Source organism: Geotrypetes seraphini, chromosome 17 (genome assembly GCF_902459505.1).
Source record: "Geotrypetes seraphini chromosome 17, aGeoSer1.1, whole genome shotgun sequence".
NCBI classification, from domain to species: domain Eukaryota; kingdom Metazoa; phylum Chordata; class Amphibia; order Gymnophiona; family Dermophiidae; genus Geotrypetes; species Geotrypetes seraphini.
This window is the reverse complement of record NC_047100.1, coordinates 15,669,066-15,687,802: the sequence shown is the minus strand read 5'-3', so window position 1 is coordinate 15,687,802 and position 18,737 is coordinate 15,669,066. Positions and strand designations below refer to the sequence as shown.

The 18,737-nt window shown below is 40.8% G+C and overlaps 1 protein-coding gene across 8 annotated transcripts in view; it reads left to right on the top strand.

Annotated features, from left to right (window-relative positions):
• The window catches only part of ERC2 (ELKS/RAB6-interacting/CAST family member 2), a 779,911-nt gene that overhangs the window by 18,808 nt on the left and 742,366 nt on the right, over positions 1 to 18,737 (top strand). For 6 of the 8 annotated variants that reach the window (XR_004537424.1, XR_004537421.1, XR_004537425.1 and 3 more), the window contains exons 2-3: positions 11,924 to 11,947; positions 12,531 to 12,947. Coding sequence is in view for 1 of the 8 variants with exons in the window: in XM_033926752.1 (XP_033782643.1) it covers positions 11,924 to 11,947; positions 12,531 to 12,947 (441 nt within the window). In the remaining 7 variants the exon portion in view is untranslated. The remainder of the gene's footprint in view (positions 1 to 11,923; positions 11,948 to 12,530; positions 12,948 to 18,737) is intronic. The other 2 variants (XR_004537423.1, XR_004537420.1) reach the window with 1 other exon arrangement.

Below are 18,737 nucleotides of genomic sequence, written 5' to 3'. Positions count from 1 at the left end.
ATTGAAGACCAGTCGCTCACGATCCTTGCCGGCTCTTCAGCCCTGAAAGTAATAGAATATGTATCAAAGTTGTACTATAAAAACTAATTTAGATATGCAGAAAACAGGATGGAAAAGTATAAACACCACTTCACTACTTGCTTTTACAACAGCACTGTCCAACAGTTTTCAATAGCTCCTTCCAACACCACATTCAAAACTCCTTTCAACAGCTCCTTAGAACAGCTCTATCCAACAGCTTCGAACAGCTACTTCTAACAGCTCCCAAAAGCAGAGAAATCTCTACTAGCATTTCTTATATTGCTGGCACTCACTTTAATCAACACCTCGAACCACACCTACCAAAATGATTCAGATCCCTACATAAGCATCTACCACCTGTATCCATACCTCTACTCCTTCAATGTTAGATAACTTTCCTCTTTTACCCGATTATACTGTTATTCCCCTCTGTATCCTGTAATTACCTTCAATGTTAGGTAACTCTCTTTGGTTACCCGAATATATTGTTATTTCCCACTGTATCCTATAATTACCTGATTCTTGCTATGTAATTTTATCAGAAAAATTCCCCACTGTATCCTTTAATAACCTCAATGATAGGTAACTCTCTTCTGTTACCCGAATTTAATGTTATTCCCCACTGTATCCTGTAATTACCTGAATCTTGCTATGTAACTCTCTCGGATAAATTCCAGATATCTCAAAATTTGTAATAGTCTACCATAACATGTAATTTACTTGAATCGTTGTTTATGTAATTCTCTCGGTAATGTCCAGATCTCTTCTAATTGTAATCCGCTTAGAACCGCAAGGCACAAGCGGAATAGAAATCACTAATGTAATGTAATGTAATATTTCATTTTAGGATAATGCTTTGCGGCTGATGCCTTCGACACGTGACGATGATGTGCATGTATGACGCGCACAAATAAACCACACTTATGTCTGGCGTACAACAGGCGCATGGGGTACCAATATTCTACAGCATACGTCTAAATTGCTCTCACAGTGATCGGGCGGGATTAGGGCCAGCCTCTGCTCAAAAGATTTGCACGTTAACTCAGTAGTACATTGATCGCTCATCCACAATCAGCCAGAGAATCGGCCTACAGTGATCTAGTTGGTATTGGTGATTATCTTTAGTTCATCCAGGCTTTAATTGTTTAATAAGCCAATCGGCATTGGTAATTGGCAATTAACAGCTAATTTATAATTGACACTAATTAGAAAATCTGTGCACAACTTGGTAGACGCATTCCTTCTAGTGTGCGAATCAGAAAAGGGGGTGTGGCCAGGCGAGGAGTATGGACAGATTGTGGGTGTTCCTAAAAGTTGAGCACACTGTTATAGAACCACATGTGATCTGCACAGAACTTTGGCATAGGCTAATAGGCCTTGTTTACCTTGGCCTAAATGGCTGCGCCTTCTCTATGTAGTGGGAGCATTTTATAGAATTGTGCTATGCGCCTTGCTGATCAGCCCCAATTTTTTTTGCGCCATATCGCGACCTTAGAATTACATGGTTCTAGCTGTAATGCTGTTGGCTCACAGTTAGAACCTTCTAATCCCATGCCTAGACTAATTTCTGTACTTAGATCCATATAATTTCTTATGAAATGAAGGAAAGGTTAAGTTGCAATAAATCCTCGTGAGTGTTGTAACATCTACATGTCAGATAGGACCTGGAAGTCATCGGAGTTAAAAATACTGAAAATTGTCACTTAGAACCCTGTAATTCTAAGGTCGCGATATATAGGATTTGGCCTAGTGCTCATCTTCCCTGTACCTAAATTTCAGTGACCATTTGAGAATTTACTCCTATATGTACAGAAGTACAAGTATTCTATAACTTCTGTGCACAAATGTCATCTAACCTTAGGTGCTAAATTATAGAATGAGGGGGTTAGTCTAGTTGCCTGGCTTCCAGGGCAGAGGTGCCCAGCATTCTCCCCAGCAGTGGAAGGGTCTCTTAAATAAATTTCCTTGTGTGTCTCTTGTTGCTTTCACCGGGAGAAAGCAGGGTCTCCAAGCTGCTGCTTGCACTTGCTGAGCCTGTCCTCTGTCACGTCCTGGTCCCATGAACAGGAAGTGATGTCAGAGGAAGGCTGAGGCCATCACAAGCAGCGGAGAAGAGACTCTGCTTTCTACCAGTGACAACTAGAAGAGATACGGGAAGGGGGGAGAGAGGAGGGGGGATGCATTTAAGAAATCTTCCCACATGGGTTGGGGGAGAGGAGTGATGCCATTTATTTATTTTGATTTCTATCCCTCCTCCCGGAAGCTCAGAACGGTTACAATAAGACATTCACAGAGTAAATTTAAGGGCATGATTGGTTAAAAACAAGGAGCACATTGAAGGAAGCTTAACGATGTCTGTGTCTGGGGCACTCCAACCCTTCCTCCTTTACTATGCCACTTGGTAGTGCTTTTATTATTGCAATACACTTCACAGGTAAAAAAAAGTATCTGCAGGGTTTGCAAAATCGAGAGATGAGTCTAACTACATTGCTTGATGAAAATGCAACTGAGAGCTAGTTTCCATTCAGCTTTAGCCAACCCTGGCTTCAATACAACAATAGCGAATAAACAAATGTTACCATGACAATTGTTTTCTGCATTAACGAGACGAGTAGCAGATGAGACAGATTTATCATGTGGCCATTTAGGGTTCTCTGTTCTGTTTTTTTTTTGGCTGATTAAAACATGCTGTTCAGTGTTGCTCATTTTGATTCTCACATTTGGACTTTGTATTGCATCATTAGAAACTAGTCTTTCTATGACACTCTTTTACTAGGAGGTTTGGAAGAAAGACATTTCTTTAAGGTGATATAGAGAGGTGAAGCTAACCCATATTGTTTGCACCTATGCTGGAATGTTCTGTACATGAATATTAACAAAAACAAAAATCTATGGATACAGATGTTCTGGAGATAATTTATTATACACTGACATATAAAAACATGAAAATACAATGATAAAAAATACAGTGGTAAAAATCCAACTGGACCCTACACAGTCCGTGTTTCGGCGAACACGCCTTCCTCAGGGGTCCAATTGTTTACAACCTCACATATAAAGAATTGGACTGAAAACAGTCTATTGTCTTTAAACATGTGAGCAAAGTACACCGCAGACAAGCTGAAGTAGCAAAAAACTCCGCATATAATCAGTACCTTATATAGAATCACACTAAATGCATGTACATCACATAACTTTAGGTGCCCCCATTTAGGCCAGCTAAAACCAGGCCTAAATGCCTGTGCCTAAGTTGTGTACATATTGCGTGTATTCTATAACAATGTACATAACTTTTAGGAACATCCATGATCAGCCCATGCCCCCTTCTCAAATTCACGCACTAGAGCTGGCACATATACTCTTTATTAGGATTACTAGACATCGGGAAAACCCAGACATGTCCTCTTTTTAGAGGACATGTTTGGGTACTCAGATAGACTTTCCAAACCTGGCAGTTTGTTTGCGTTTTGGAAGAGCCCGCTGTGTTTAGAGATGAGGCTGTGTGTAGGCGGGGCTGAGGGCAGAACAGGGTGGGGTTTGAGGTGGGGCAGGGCTGGAGGCAGAACGGGGCGGGGCCATGCACCTGGAATTTTACTGTTTTAAATATGGTAACCCTGCTCTTTATAGAATCACGTTTTTCTTTTTTTATTAGCATTTTGATTTTACAATCACTTCAATACATCCATGATAATGAAATTACAGTAACATTACAAAAGGAAATAAGGAAAAACCAGGAATCACGCTTTTCAAGTTGTGTGTGTAACTTTTAATTAGTGACAATTAGTCAATTATAAAGTGTTAAATGCCAATTATTAGCACCAGTTAGGCCAATTAATTAAGTTGTGCTTGCACAGCTTAAGGTGCCATGTACAGAATTTGGGGGTACATGTTTAACTAATACAGCTTGCCCAATGGTAACAATTAAAATACTTCTCTAAGGAGAATCTGGAATTTTTTATAGTCTGCATAAGTTTCCTGAGGCTCAAGACAGTCTATATATCTATATATTTATATTTGTTATTTGCTCATTGCTTTTGCTCTCGGATTAGATTTCAGAACTGGTTTAGTTAAACTTCCTAGTTCGATTCTGTCCTCTTGTGATAGAAGCTTAAAATATTGTTACAGCTTTTTGCTTCCCATCTCATTAGTAGTGAGATGCTCATGTCAAGGACAGTAAGCAGTTAAAAAAAAAAAGATGTCCCAGATAAGAGAAAAAAGTGACAGTGATACAGTGAACGCATTTGCAGGTAGAGTGAGTAGAGAATTTGATTATACCCTAGAGAACGTGAGTTACATTTGGAGGTGGTTCTGTAATGACTCTGCTTCCAAGAACAACAGAGTTCCCAAAATATTGTGGAAAGTTTGCAAAGACATACCGGGTAAGCATTAACAATAGACGTTTTCTTCATGTGGACATTTCTCTTGCATTTGACTTTCCAGTGTTTTCTGTGAGCTTTGCGATGCAGACACTGTAAGGTCCGCTGAAAGCCATCAGAGTTCAGTCTGAGCAGACTCTCAGCCACAAGGCTCAGTGAGCACTTTTATTTAGAGAGTCGGTCTAGAAATCCTCTTACATATGTACTATTGCCCTAATTCTATAAAAAGAACTAAAAATTGTGCACGTAATTTTGGTCATGTATCCAAATTGTTGCAGTAGTTAAGCGTTCTTTTTCATATTGAGCTATGCAGTATGTGTAATATAGATAGCACATATATGGAGCTCAGGTGAATAAAACATTCATGCAGAAGGAGGAGAAAATCACCTTTGTGACTGAGGTGGATTGTTAGCCACTGGTATGTGACTTTGGCTGGAATATGGGAGCCTTTTCTTGGATCAATGATGACATGGCTCTGTAATGCCTTTCTTAAGCTGCTGCATTTTCTGAATGACCACATCAAAGACAAAAAAACAAAGGGTTGAGACCAAAATGTCTTTTTGCTTAGCAATAAATTATACTCATTGTGGGAAAGGACATCATACATTTTTTAGCATCAGATCATAGCATCTCTTATAACACACAGTTATTCCAGATCTACATAAGAACATAAGCAGTGCTTCTGCTGGGTCAGACCAGAGGTCCATCATGCCCATCAGGTCCAGGACCTGCATAGTAATCCTTTTCCTTCAGGAAATCATCCAATCCCTTCTTGAAACCCAGTAGCATACTCTGTCGTATCATGCCCTCTGGAAGCACATTCCAGATGTCCATCACCCTTTGAGTGAAGAAGAACTTCCTAGCATTGGTTCTGGATCTGTCTCCTCTTAATTTTTCCAAATGCCCTCTCGTTCTTGTAGTTTTTTGAAAGTTTGAAAAATTTGTCCCTCTCTACTTTCTCCATGGCCCTTTTTGTCAGTTTTTAATCTATCTATCTGCTTGAGCATGTCTTCGAGGCTCACCTCCACGGATGTTAATATTTCTGCTTGATCTCCTTTTAAAGATTTTTTTCAGGTTCCGGCACGCTGGATGTGTCCTCTCTTGTAAATACTGATGAAAAGAACATGTTTAGTCTATCCGCCACTTCCTTTTCCTCCTTCGCCACTACATCTTGTGCTTCAACTGTGTAATCATCTGTCCATCCCATCTCCAGTTAACTAATTCAATAACCTAATCAAATATCTCTAATTTTCTCTTCAGCTTATTAGCATGTATAAAAATGTCCCCAGTTTTTTTTTTAAACAATATGTTTTAATGGCAACGCCAATAAAATGTCTCCAATAAACAGTTTTTTGTCTTTGATGTGGTTACCTGATGTGGGTGAGCAGTTTATAAATTGTCCTATCTGGTTCTATTGGGGCATTTTTGAATGAGGCATTTGTGCAAGAAACAGAGGGCTGATTAATAGAATAATTAATAGGGGATATTGCAGATGATTAAGTTCTTCCTTATCTTCTTCTTTCATTTGATAATATGGCTTATGGATTTTGCAGATGGTTAAGTTCTTCCTTATCTTCTTCTTTCATTTGATAATATGGCTTATGGATTTTTTTGTATCCCAAATGCATGATTTTATACTTTATAGCACTTCCCCTTTTTCAAACCATTTCCCCAAGCCTCCTTTCTTTTTTTTCCACCCATTCTGGTGTCTCTCTTTTCCTTCAGGTCTTTTTAGCTATCTCCTTTAATTAGAGGGTTCAACTTTTCAAACTGACTGGGGGGGTGATAAACCCAATGGAAATTACCCTAGACACAGTCATAGGGTTTGTTCAATATTGGAGGTGCTCAAACACCTACAGAGCTGGTTCCTATGTTTTTAATATGAGCAAGTAGAAAATTTGATATTATTCATTGCAAGATGGGTACTATTTCAAGACCTTAACAGTTTTGTTTTAATTAATGAACAGAATTACCTTAATTTGCTATGACCACTCCCACAGAGAAGCAGTGGGTGCCCTTCTTATTGGACCTTGGCCTTGTTGTTTATATTTTCCTGACTCTTAGCTGAACTTTGATCATAAAAGTGTATATATATATATATATATATATTTTTTTTTTCTAATGTACAAATAAGAAAATTTCTGGGTGACCTAAACTGGATAATGTCAAGTTTTTATATTTCTTTAACGCACTTTATTGAGTGACTAGTCTTTATAAAGTTTGTGCCAAAGGTAGACATTCTTCTTCAGCAACTGGCTTTTGTTTGGCAGGAAACTCAAGAAACTGTTTAGGTTTTGCTGTCATTGAATACCACTTAGTTACTTAAGCACTAAGATGGATTGCATGTCTAGTTGACATTATTCCAGTAGTCATGGGCCTAATTGTGATGGTGGTGGAAAATGTGAGTGTCATTGCTGATGCTTCTATGGTCTTTATGTATTTTGATTCTTGTTTACATATTTTTTTATACATTCAGAGACTGATTCTATAAAGGGTGCCTAACTTAATTGGCAAAATACCCTTAACAGCTTCAATAATTGGATTAAAAAATTATAATTCTGCGATAGGCGCCTATCCAATTCGGTGTCAGGTCAAAAGCGCGCCGGGACAAAGGCGCGCCGCTCTAAATTACTGTTTTTAGGGCTACGACGGGGGGGGGGTGTTATTTATTTAATAGACATCGCGCCGCGTTGTGGGGGCGTTGTGGGGGGTGTGGGGGGTTGTAACCCCCCACATTTTACTGAAAACTTCACTTTTTTCCTGTTTTTAGGGAAAAAGTTAAGTTTACAGTAAAATGTGGAGGGTTACAACCCCCCAAACCCCCATAACGCCGGCGCGATGTCTATTAAGTAAAGTGGGGGGGGGGGGTTCCCCAACAACCCCCCCCCCCCCCATCGGAGCACTAAAAACAGTAATTTAGAGCGGTGCACGCCTCCGCACTGCGCTCAATTGTCCGGGCGCGCCTTTGTCTTTCGCGCCATTGTCTATGAACCATCCAATTCTATAAAAGATAGGCACCTATTGCAATGCGTTTAGTGGCACCTAACGCCTAAGTGGGCGTTTCTCTGGGCGGGGCATGAGTTAGGCACCACTAAACGTGATTCTCCAAAAACTTAGGTGCTTGAACCCTCACTACATTTCAGGCGCCTGTTTACATAGGCACCGCAAGCCACGATTCTTTCATGTGAACAGCAGTGGACACCCATCGAAAACAGACTAGTTATTAAACTGCACCTTATTAGCAACAAGCGATTCAATTTCATTGATTCGTTGTACAAAGAAAACAATGTTACTTAGTTTCTGCAGACAATGATTTCTAGAGATACTTCTTGATATCTTTTCCATTTAAACACAGTCTCCTGAGGCAGGCCTTTTTCGGTCGAAACACAATAGTGTCGAGTCTCCATACACAGTAAAGCACTGAGCACCCCAGGCCACCTTGGCTGTTTTCTTTGTTTTCCTATTTGGGAAGGTGTTATCTCCTGTTTGTTTGTAGACCTAAACATGATTGACCCGTGTTTGGCACCTTTTTATTTTTAGGTGCCAGCTGGTTTAGGCGCTGTTTATAGAATTGGCCCCTCAATGTATTTGATTATTATTATTACTACTACTTCGTCTTCGTCTTTGCATTTGCAGCGCTGTACAGACGTACAAAGAAGAAAACAGTCCCTGCTTGAAAGAGCTTGAATGTAAACAGACAGACAAAAAAGATGTCATGGATATATTTAAGGGGAATGGTTAATCTGCTGGCTGGGTTGGAGGGGAGTACAGGACAATCAGAGCCATTGTGACATCACTGAGGAGGTTGGCTCTTATTGGTGGAATGAGGCATTATGACATCACAATCTCAGTCTGGTTACCAAAGACTGAAACTCTTCACACTGCTACTATTACTATTATTTCTGTAGCGCTACCAGACATACGCAGTGCTGTACGGAGTCACAGGTCTTCAGAATATTCTAGGAAGCAGGCTTTTTAAATGAGCATCTTATTGCTACTGCAAATAATGATGGTTGGAGATGTATAACCAATGTAGAGTACCTTAGATTCCAGACTGCTTACTTGGCACTGCTCCAGCCGTTTGTGATTTGAGCCATGTTAGATCACCAGATTCTATTAAAATATGGGATCCCACATGGTTCAAACAATGAGAAAGCAAAATTAGTGCAGGGTGGAGTAGAAGATTTTTGGAGATCCTTCATGCAGTTAGTGGAAACATCAGTTATAACTGCCTTCATTAAGATCCCCCAATAAATACTTACTGTAACTCGAAGACCGACAAAAGTTAGAGGTAAAGAAAAAAAAAACAGCTAGTTGTGAACGTATTAATCAGATTTTGGTAAATGCTTCCTACGGTTATAGCCATACATTAGAAAAGTGGGTAGATATTTAGAATGTGGTGTTAGCTAAAGCCCTTCACCAAGTTGCAACTTTAAAACTTAAGGTCTCATAATAGGAAGGCCTTGCTCAGGTGTATGAATTTCCTTCAAATTCCTAAAGAACTGGAGACACTTTGGTGTGAAGGTTGGGTGTGAAGGTTTAAGGGACTACAAGAGAAGTCTGAAAGAGTAAGAAATGCATCAGTCTTTTTGTTGTACATGTGGGGTTGAGTAGGGTAACGTGTATATCCATCACTTCAATAGCTTTCGGACTTTCAAGTGGAATACAATAAATAAAAACTATATAAAGAAATGAAAAAGAAAACCATCTAGAAGGTGATTATTTCCTGGAAAAATGAGCTATATATATTTTAAAATACTGTAAATTCATTACATCTTTGTATATTAGCTGCAGGTCTCAAATTAATGGTAAAATGAACAATAGGTTTTAGAAGAGTTCCCTTGCAGAGAGAATGTTAATCTTAAAATGATTTCTTCACTTTCAGTTTTATCTTTTTTTTTACTTTAAGAAAATAAGAGAATTGGAGAGTGCTGGATTTAAAAAAAAAAAATTGTTTTAAGTCTTTGCCCAGGTATAATAATGCAACCATTTAAAAACCATTTTTAAAAATCTGTCTTCTATTTTTGTGCTTCCTTAATTTGACATCGTCATTGAGATAATGGAGACATGGTTTTTCAGATATCATTACACGTGTGTAGTTCCCAAAGTCACACTAGAAGCTAAATTCCCATTAAGGCAACACTCTTCAAATGTATAACAGTCATCTTGCTAAAAAAATATGAAAGATTAGTTCTGTTTACAAAACCACAGCTTCCTGTGATTAGTGTTTTCAGGGTTCCAGTATGCTAACTAACTAAAAATAAAAACGTGTGGGAGCCCCCCTTTAGTGTAGTAGGCACTAATCACAGTTTTCATTCAGCAAATTGATCCTGTTTTGTTGACTCTGTTGCCGCTTCTGTTGTCTTTGTGTAGGCCACCTTCTGTTTCTGTACAGCTATCTTTTAGTCCTCAAATTTTCATACTATTTAAACAAAGGATAAAAATGCTTTCCTTTCTTCTGGGGAAAAGGGAAAAAAACACCTAGTTTTGGCTGTGCAATTTCCAAACTGCTCCAGCTTTTCAAAAGTGCAATGAGGGACTATGGGAGAACTCATAGGCCGTCTCTTCTCCAAGCTGAAGTCGTCCCAAACCTTTTATCATTTTCGTCACCCTTCTCTGTACTGCCTGCTGTTTAATATTTAAAGGCTGCCTCATATAATGTGCATATCTTCTAACAGTGTGGTCTGTGTTAGGTTTTTGTCAATAGTTCTGCTTTTGCAGCATGTTTTTAGTAAGTCTGTATCTTTTTGTTTTTTCTTTGTTATCAATTTGATTGTATGATGCGCCTATGTTTTCACTATTACTTGTAAATTTCTGCTTTGTTTATATTGCTTGATTTAAACCACTATGCAGCGTCCAATGGCAGCAGGACACCTTTTTGATTGGAGAGCTAAATCAATCAATCTACCCCTCACCCAGGGTCTAGTTGCTGATGCAGTGTGAAGTAAAATATTGATGGGACCATCCCATCCCATTTCACTGCCTATGCCTTTGTCAATTAAAGGTAACATTGTGAGTGATTAAACTTTAATCTGAGGTTTGCGGGGCAAGTGTGCATATTAACTGATCTGATGTGAAGTGTTTCTTTTTTAGGGGGGGGGGGGCAGAAGTGCTGCACTGACAATGCCCTGGGGTGCCAGAAGTCAAAATCCACCCATCACCTCAGAAAGTAAAGTTCTTGAAATTTTCAACAAAAGTTACCGTATTTGCCGGCGTATAAGACGACTTTTTAGTACCTTAAAATCCTCCCCAAAGTCGGGGGTCGTCTTATACGCCGGGTACAGTTTACATGCCCTTACTTGCGGGGCTGGATGTACTCAGTCGCGCGGCTCTTCTTCTCCCTACCTTCTCTGCTTGCAGCACAGAGCCGAACGGAAGTCTTCCCGACGTCAGCGCTGACGTCGGAGGGGAGGGAGGGCTTAAACAAAGCTTAAACAAAGCCCTCCCTCCCTCCGACGTCAGCGCTGACGTCGGGAAGACTTCCGTTCGGCTCTGTGCTGCAGGCATGGCAGGTAAGGAGAAGGAGAGTAGCCTCGCGGTACCAAGAGAGAGGGGCGGCCGCCCCGCCCCGGTTGCAGCACAGCCGGCCAGGTCCCCTTACTTTTGTGGCACTTCCCCGACCGACCGATAACAGCCCGGGTCCGACAATCCTCCCTGCCCTGTAGCCGCGAATCTAAATTACCTTCTTACAGCAGCTGTAAGAAGGTAATTTAGATTCGCGGTTAAGGGCAGGGAAGTTTGTCGGACCCGGGCTGTTGTCGGTCGGTCGGGGAAGTGCCACAAAAGTAAGGGGACCTGGCTGGCTGTGCTGCACCCGGGGCGGTAGAGAAGGAGGGGGGGAGAAGGACGCTGAAATGCCATGGTGAAGACAGGAGGGGGGGGGGAAGGACTCTGAAAGCACTTGAAGACAGAGGAGGGAGAAGAACGCTGAAAGCACATGGGGGAATACAAAGGGGTGGAGAAGGAAGAAGGGGTCGTCTTATACAGCGAGTATAACACAAAACTCTATTTTTTAACTAAAAGTTGGGGGGTCGTCTTATACGCCCAGTCGTCCTATACGCCGGCAAATACGGTATGTGAGTTTGAAAAAAGGGCGTCTCCTTTGCTGACCTTTTTTATTTGTCTAAGGGGTTCATAACCCAGTCCTAACTAAGGGCATGCCCAGCTAGTCAAGTTTTCAGGATGCCCACAACACATATGCATGAGATAGATCTGCATACAATAGAAACGGTGCATGCAAATTTATGTCATGCATATTCATTGTGGATATTTTGAAAACTAACTAGATCTTTCTTGAGGACTGAGTTGAGAACCTGTGATCTAAGTATATTCTCATGGGAGGCTCATGATTTTAAATCTGCTCTGTTCTAGAGTTTGCTCTTTTTATTGCAAAAAAATGATTTTTTTTTCCAGCTTTGATACTTTATTTCAAATCCGTTTCTTTTTGTTGAACATATTAATTTGCTTGCATGTGCTTTGTGTTGATTTTGCTTCATTTTTTTTTCCCCATTTACCATGCTGTACAGTTTATGGATTCCAGAAGAACAAAGGTTTGTGTGTTTGCAGTTCTATTGTAGTATAGCTTTATTGTTTTTGGTGTTTTAGAATAGTATTTATAAAGTTTTCCATAGCTTTATTTTTCGATGATTAGTTAATAGTTGCCATCATTCAAACTAATTTTGTTGGTTTTCATATTTTGTTGAAAAATGGCTACTGAGATACGAATGTAAATAAAATATGTCTTGCAATTTAATATGCATCTACAAAATTGATGCATCACAATACGTTTTGCTAATATTCACCACAAGTCTGGTTCCAATCTTTTGTAGGCAGTTGTGTGCAAGATACATATTTTCAGCAGGAAAGCTTTAATTAATTAGGCTAGCTAAGAAAATATTTCCAGTGAATTGTTTTTGTTAACTAACTCGAACCGACACTTTAGTGTATTAAAACGATCATTCTTTCACAGAATTTAAAATGGCATCATTGTTGATGTACACTGTTCCACGCATTTGCAATGGTATTTTTGAAAGCTTCATCCATTGATTCTGTGTATTGTTGTAATGGTACAAGACTTACTTGTGAGCGTATGGCAACACTACTCAGCTCTTTCCTTGCCTTTGCTGTTTTCAGCACCTGCAGTTGACAATCCAAGCATTACAAGACGAGCTTCGAACTCAGAGAGACCTCAATCATCTCCTTCAGCAAGAAAGTGGGAACAGGGGTGCCGAGCACTTCACCATCGAGCTTACAGAGGAGAATTTCCGACGGCTTCAGGCGGAGCACGACCGACAGGCAAAAGAGCTGTTTCTCTTACGAAAAACCCTGGAAGAAATGGAGCTAAGGATTGAAACGCAAAAGCAGACGCTAAATGCCAGGGACGAGTCGATCAAAAAGTTGTTAGAAATGTTGCAGAGCAAAGGCTTACCTTCCAAAGGAATGGAAGATGAAAACGAACGGACTCGAAGGATGGTGGAAGCTGAATCTCAGGTTAATCACTTAGAAGTGCTTTTAGACCAGAAGGACAAAGAAAACATACATCTTCGAGAGGTAAGAGTTTACTTTAACATTCAGAGACCTTACTGTGAGCCTCTAAAGTGGGGAGCTTAGACTCTTCAATACTACTGCTGGTAAAAGTTATGTGGACGCTTGCTTCTCTTTGAGTTTATATGCAGCTGCATGCCCTATAAGGAAAAGTTTTAAATCTGATTATAAAGAAAGAATATGCACACCAGAATCATCCATAATGTATAAAACTTCATATCAGTAAGCATTATTTAATATTAATTGAATACACAGTAAAGAATCCCCTCTTACCCTTCCGGAACTTTGGCCCAGAACAATGCAGAATGAACAACTAAAACAGCTGTCGATCAGAGGTTTGAGAAGGTGCTTTCAAAACCATCAAACCCTCCAAGTGCACAAATCTGTACACACATCCTATACCCTCTCGACATCCAGCACCTCATATACCCATCCAGACCCAAATGTTTATACAGTCACATATAGTCAACATATACATCTCCCCCATACCCACTCTATTTCCTATATGCCCCCCCCACACACACCTGCATCCCACATACACTCTCCTTCCTCCCCATAAAACTCACATGCCCCCACAATCCATATGCCTACATTCACACTCCTCACCAAAAAGCCATAACCTGTAGCAATATGACCACCCTAAGCCAGATAAACCTTTTAAGATTATTACTCTACTTGTCGGGCTTGTTAGATTACTGTTATCTACTTCGAAATACTCAAACAGAAAGGCCAGGGAGGAGTTTTTCCAACCAGTGGTAGTCTTTATTATAAAACAGTGGTCCCACTATTTATAATAAAGACTTTATCGCTGGCCTTTCTGTTTGACTATTTGCATCCCAAGGCAAGTCTTCTTTTTGCCTGTCATACTTCAAAATAGCAATTTTTTCAACTTTTTGTGAAGCCTGCAAGCAGATTTTTCAAAGGGAGACTGTCTGGAGTTTCTCTTTGAAAATATCAGGGCTGATGGTGTTGCAGATGCTCGAGTACCCACAGACGTTACATGTGGGGATTTCAGAATGATTCCTGATGGTTATCCCTACCTCCTGCTTTCCCCGTAGTCTCTTCCCAAGTGCCTTTCTTCCTGGTTCTCTCTTACTTTGGCCCCTCCCACGGCAATACTGTTTTTAGAGGCTGGGGGCACAGGATACAGTAGTAGAAACGCTTTGGGAGCAGCCTCATGACAGAGGTGAATCACCATTGTCTTCTGTTCCTCTTTTCAGTTATAATAATATTACTTCTGCTCCTCTTGACAGTTATACTAATATTACTTTTTTTCTTTTTGGCGGGAGAGGATTGCCGGGTGCCTTTTCTCTTTCATAAAGCTGTCTAAATAGAACAGTGAATGCATGATGGAGAATATCTTACTGAGACGGAGGTTATCGCTAAGGAACACACAGAGTTGGGTGGAATCGAACAGCAGCACAGCTTGTAAATGAGGCATCTCATTATAGAAAAGGTTACAGGCCAATTTGGAAGTTTGAAAACATAAGGCAGTAAGCACGTTGCTTTTTCAAAGATAACATTTTTCTTTTGTTCAGGTCAAATACTTGGCCTGTAGAATGGCGTGACAGTAACGAAGCATTCCTGGCTTTTGGCTGTGACTACTCACTATATGTTTTTACATAAAAGCAGCATCTCTAAATTCTATCTTAAACATACATGTTCTGAGAGAAATAAGCAGGAAATAATGTAGCATCCAGACCAAGGTATATTAAAGATGCATCTAACAAGGTATGGTACTCCTTCTCCAGAGTGTTTGACAACTTCGCTTAAATGTGGTCCTCAGGTAGCCTCAACTCAGTCCTGAAATACCCCCTTGCCAGTCAGGTTTTCAGGATATCCACAATAAATATGCATGAAAGAAATTAGCATATAATGCGGGCAGTGTGTGCAAATCAAGTTCATGCATATTCATTGTGGATATCCTGAAAACCTGATTGGCAAGGGGATATTCCAGGCTGAGAAACACTGGCCTAGATAATCGTCAAGTAGTGGGGCCTGAGTGTTGCTTATCTTGTGGTATTGCTGTGTGGGATCCCCATGAAGGCCACCTAGCTTGTGTTGAACTGAGTCATGCTATAAAGGAGAGCACTATTTCTTGGTCAGATGGTGGGGTCTTGGTTAGTAATTTCCCTGAGCAACGGACAGCCCAATTATATGTAACTGTAGATTGGATTTGACATCTCCTGTGCCTCTTCTGTTGTTGTTCTATTTTACTCCAAGGCTTGGTACCTTCTTTCCTGTTTTTTAAATATTTAGGCACAACCATTTATTCCATTGAAAACCAGGCCTAAAAACTAGAGTGTGACACGGGGACAAATTTAACCCCATAGGAACTCAGTTTTCCCATCCCGTCCCCGTGAGTTTTGTCACTGTCACTGTCCCTGCCCCATTCCTGTAAGCTCTGGCTTAACCGCACGAGCCTCAAACACTTATGATTTTAGAGTGTTTGAGGCTTGTGCAGATGAGGACAGAGCTTGCAGGAAAGGGGGGCAGAGACGGGAAAAGAACTCACTGGGATGGGACGAGAAAATGAGTTCCTGCAGGGATGGGGAAAAATCTGTTCCTATGTCATTCTCTACTGTTAAGATCTACAACCCACTCTTCTTCCTTAGAGATTCTCTGTACTCGGTCCATGATTTCTTGAGTCCAGATACCATCCTCATCTCCACCATCTCCTTTGAGATTCCCATACCCGGTTTTGTCTAATCATCCTAACTTAGGGTCACCATATTTGCCTTTCTGGACCCCAGTTTAGGTGTATCATATATCTACTTTTTGGGTCTTATTTGTAGCATGGCACCTATATAAGGAGTCCAGAAAGGTGTCTGTGTCTTTATAAAAGTGTCTTCAAGAACTAGCTCCAACAGTGCAAAAATGCTGAGCACCCACATATACCTGCTCTGAAGTTGATATAAACATGTGCATTATACTGTATGTATATGAATATTTTATTTAAATATACACACACATTGCAGCGCTGGCTCTGCTCCACCCTGACTCTGTGCTTATTTGTATACAAGTAGGTACAGTCTTTTCATCAGTTTTATAAAAACCCTGTCCTATGTGTGAAATAGGCTTTACATATGAAAAAAATCTTTATAAATGTACCCCCTTTATTTTTTACTTTATACATAGGTCAACAAACACCTTCTAAAGGTTTTTGAATATTTATTGTCTCTCCATTACACGGGAAGAAAATTAGCGAACGTGGTTATATATTTTTATCATGCAGAAATCTAGCACATATGTATTACATACTTTTTTTTTTTAAAGATACAGTGACCACATGATTTATTCTAAGTATTATTTTAAATTGCTTTTATAAAAGAAAACCTTGCATAAGGAAGAATCCCATAAAAGGTCCAGTGAAGGCATCAGTTAAATAGTTTTCCAGGAAGTTTGTATTCATAAGTCTTGTAAAAGCTGAGTTTTAGTCTTGCATAGCTGTTTTAAATCATGTTCTCCTTTAATTTGTTCTACAGTCCTGAAAGATAGGCTTTATGTATTTTTTTTTTAAGTCCTGAGATACTGATGGGTAGCAGAGCAGGGAGAGAGAATTGTCCCGTCCTGCATTTTCAGGGCTCATTTCTTCCCCTCCCTAGACTGATATTTTTTTTTTTTCCCTTGCCACTATCTATCTATCCCTGTCAAACTGCCAAAAACAAAAAAGAGTTCGGCTGTGATGGCTTTGAATGGCTTACAAGTGCAATTTCTCCAAAGGAAGGGGCATTTGAATCGCTTGTTTACTCTTTCCAAAAATACATGCGATGAAGCTACTAAGTAGTAGATTTAAAACAACATAGTAAATGACAGCAGATAAAGACCTGAGTGGTTCATCCAGTCTGCCCAACCATACATGCTCCATAAATTAATTTAGTTTAAATGGTCCTTTTTCTTGGATATTTCTGGGCCAGAAACCCAGAGCCCTGCCCGGTAGTGTGCTTAGGTTCCATCTGCTGGAGTCTCCATCAAAGCTCACTCCAGCCCATATTAACCATCCCAGCCATCGAAACCCTCCCCAGCCCGTCCTCAACTGAATGTCCATATACGGGACACAGACCATGCAAGTCTGCCTAGTACTGGCCTTAGTTGCTTCAATGTATACCCATTATTTTCTGATTAGAGATCCTCTGTGTTAATTCCAAGCTTGTTTGAACTCTCACTGTTTTCTTCTCCACCATCAACCACCCTCTCCTTAAAGAAGAATTTCCTAACATTACTCTTGAAACTACCACCCCTCAACCTCAAATTATGCCCTCTGGTTTTACCATTTTCCTTTCTCTGGAATAGATTTTGTTCTACATTAATACCTTTGACATATTTGAACGTCTGAATCATATCTCTCCTGTCCTTTCTTTCCTCTAGGGTATACATATTCAGGGATTCCAGAGCCTGGCAAATAGGGGGGCTGGCTGCATAGCCTGGTAGGTAGGGAGGGAAGGGGGTTGGGTTCAGAGCCTTGCAGGGGAGGGAAGGGGGCTGGGTGCAGAATTTGGCAGGGAGGGGGGCTGAGTTCAGAGCCTGACAGGGGAGGGCTTGAGGGAGAGGACACTGGGTGCAGATCCTGGCAGAGCTTAGCACTTGAATATTAAGCCCCCATCTTATATTTGAGTCAACCATTTTTCCTCCTTTTGGGGGGGAAAATGGGGGCCTCGATTTATATTCGAGTACACACGGTAGCTCTTCCTCTCTCTGAGATCCCACGTCACTATCCCAGGCTTTCTTGAAATTGGACACAGTCTCTGTCTCCACCACCTCTACTGGGAGACTGTTCCATGCATAAAATCTGTTTTACTACTTGGGATCTAGCTAGGTACTTGGGACCTGGTTTGGCCACTGTTGGAAACAGGATAGTGGGCTTGATGGACTTTCGGTCTGTCCCAGTATGGCAATTCTTATGTTCTTATGTGGGTTAGTAGGAGCCATTCTTTACTCTATACCTATACAGCACCATAAGCTGAAGACATTAATTATCTCTATACGGCTATGGATGCCATTGTTGATATAAGAACTAAAACAAGATATCTGTCCTTTGGGAGATTTTGAGGTTCTGGGAATCTCTTTAGTTGATCAGTAATCTCAGATATTCCCACTCAGTATGAATCCATTTACCCCTGTGAAAAACAGTATAGCTTAATTAGGAATAGGAAATATTTTGCCATGAATAACCACTTGTGTAGCCAGGGTGGCGCCCCTCTCCTTCCCCCTTCCCGTGCCTGAGCATCTTCACCCCTTCCCCATACCTTTTTAAGTTCAGCGTGAGCAGCAAAGAACGTGCTGCCTTTGTCGGCTTCAGAGCTCTCTCTGATGTCGCTTCTTCCTGGAAGTGACATCAGAGAAAGTGTTGAAGCCAGCGCAGGCAGCACGTTCATCGTTGCCCGCGCTGAAGTTAAAAAGGTATGGGGAAGGGGCACAGGTGCGCGGCAGAGGGAGGGGTAGGAAGGGGGCAAAGAGGAGGAGAGGTGCCAGCACTCCGAGGAAGACCACACCCAGGGCAGACAGCCCCCTCACTAAGCCACCGGATAACTGGCAAAGATTTTCAGAGCTTTCTACCATTAGGCCGCATGATTATGTTCAAGTTAATGGTGATTAGAGGCTGTGGCAGCCATTTTGAGATTGGAAACAGCATGGGCAGGAATGATCCCCAGTTGCTCTTGCTCATCCCAGCTCTAATTTCAAAATAGCTCCTGCAACATCACATGGCAGTCTTGTAAGACTGCTGCTGAAGGTTATTGCATCCATTTTAACAGCAGAGATGGGATGGGCATTAGGGACTGGGGGATTGGTCTTGCT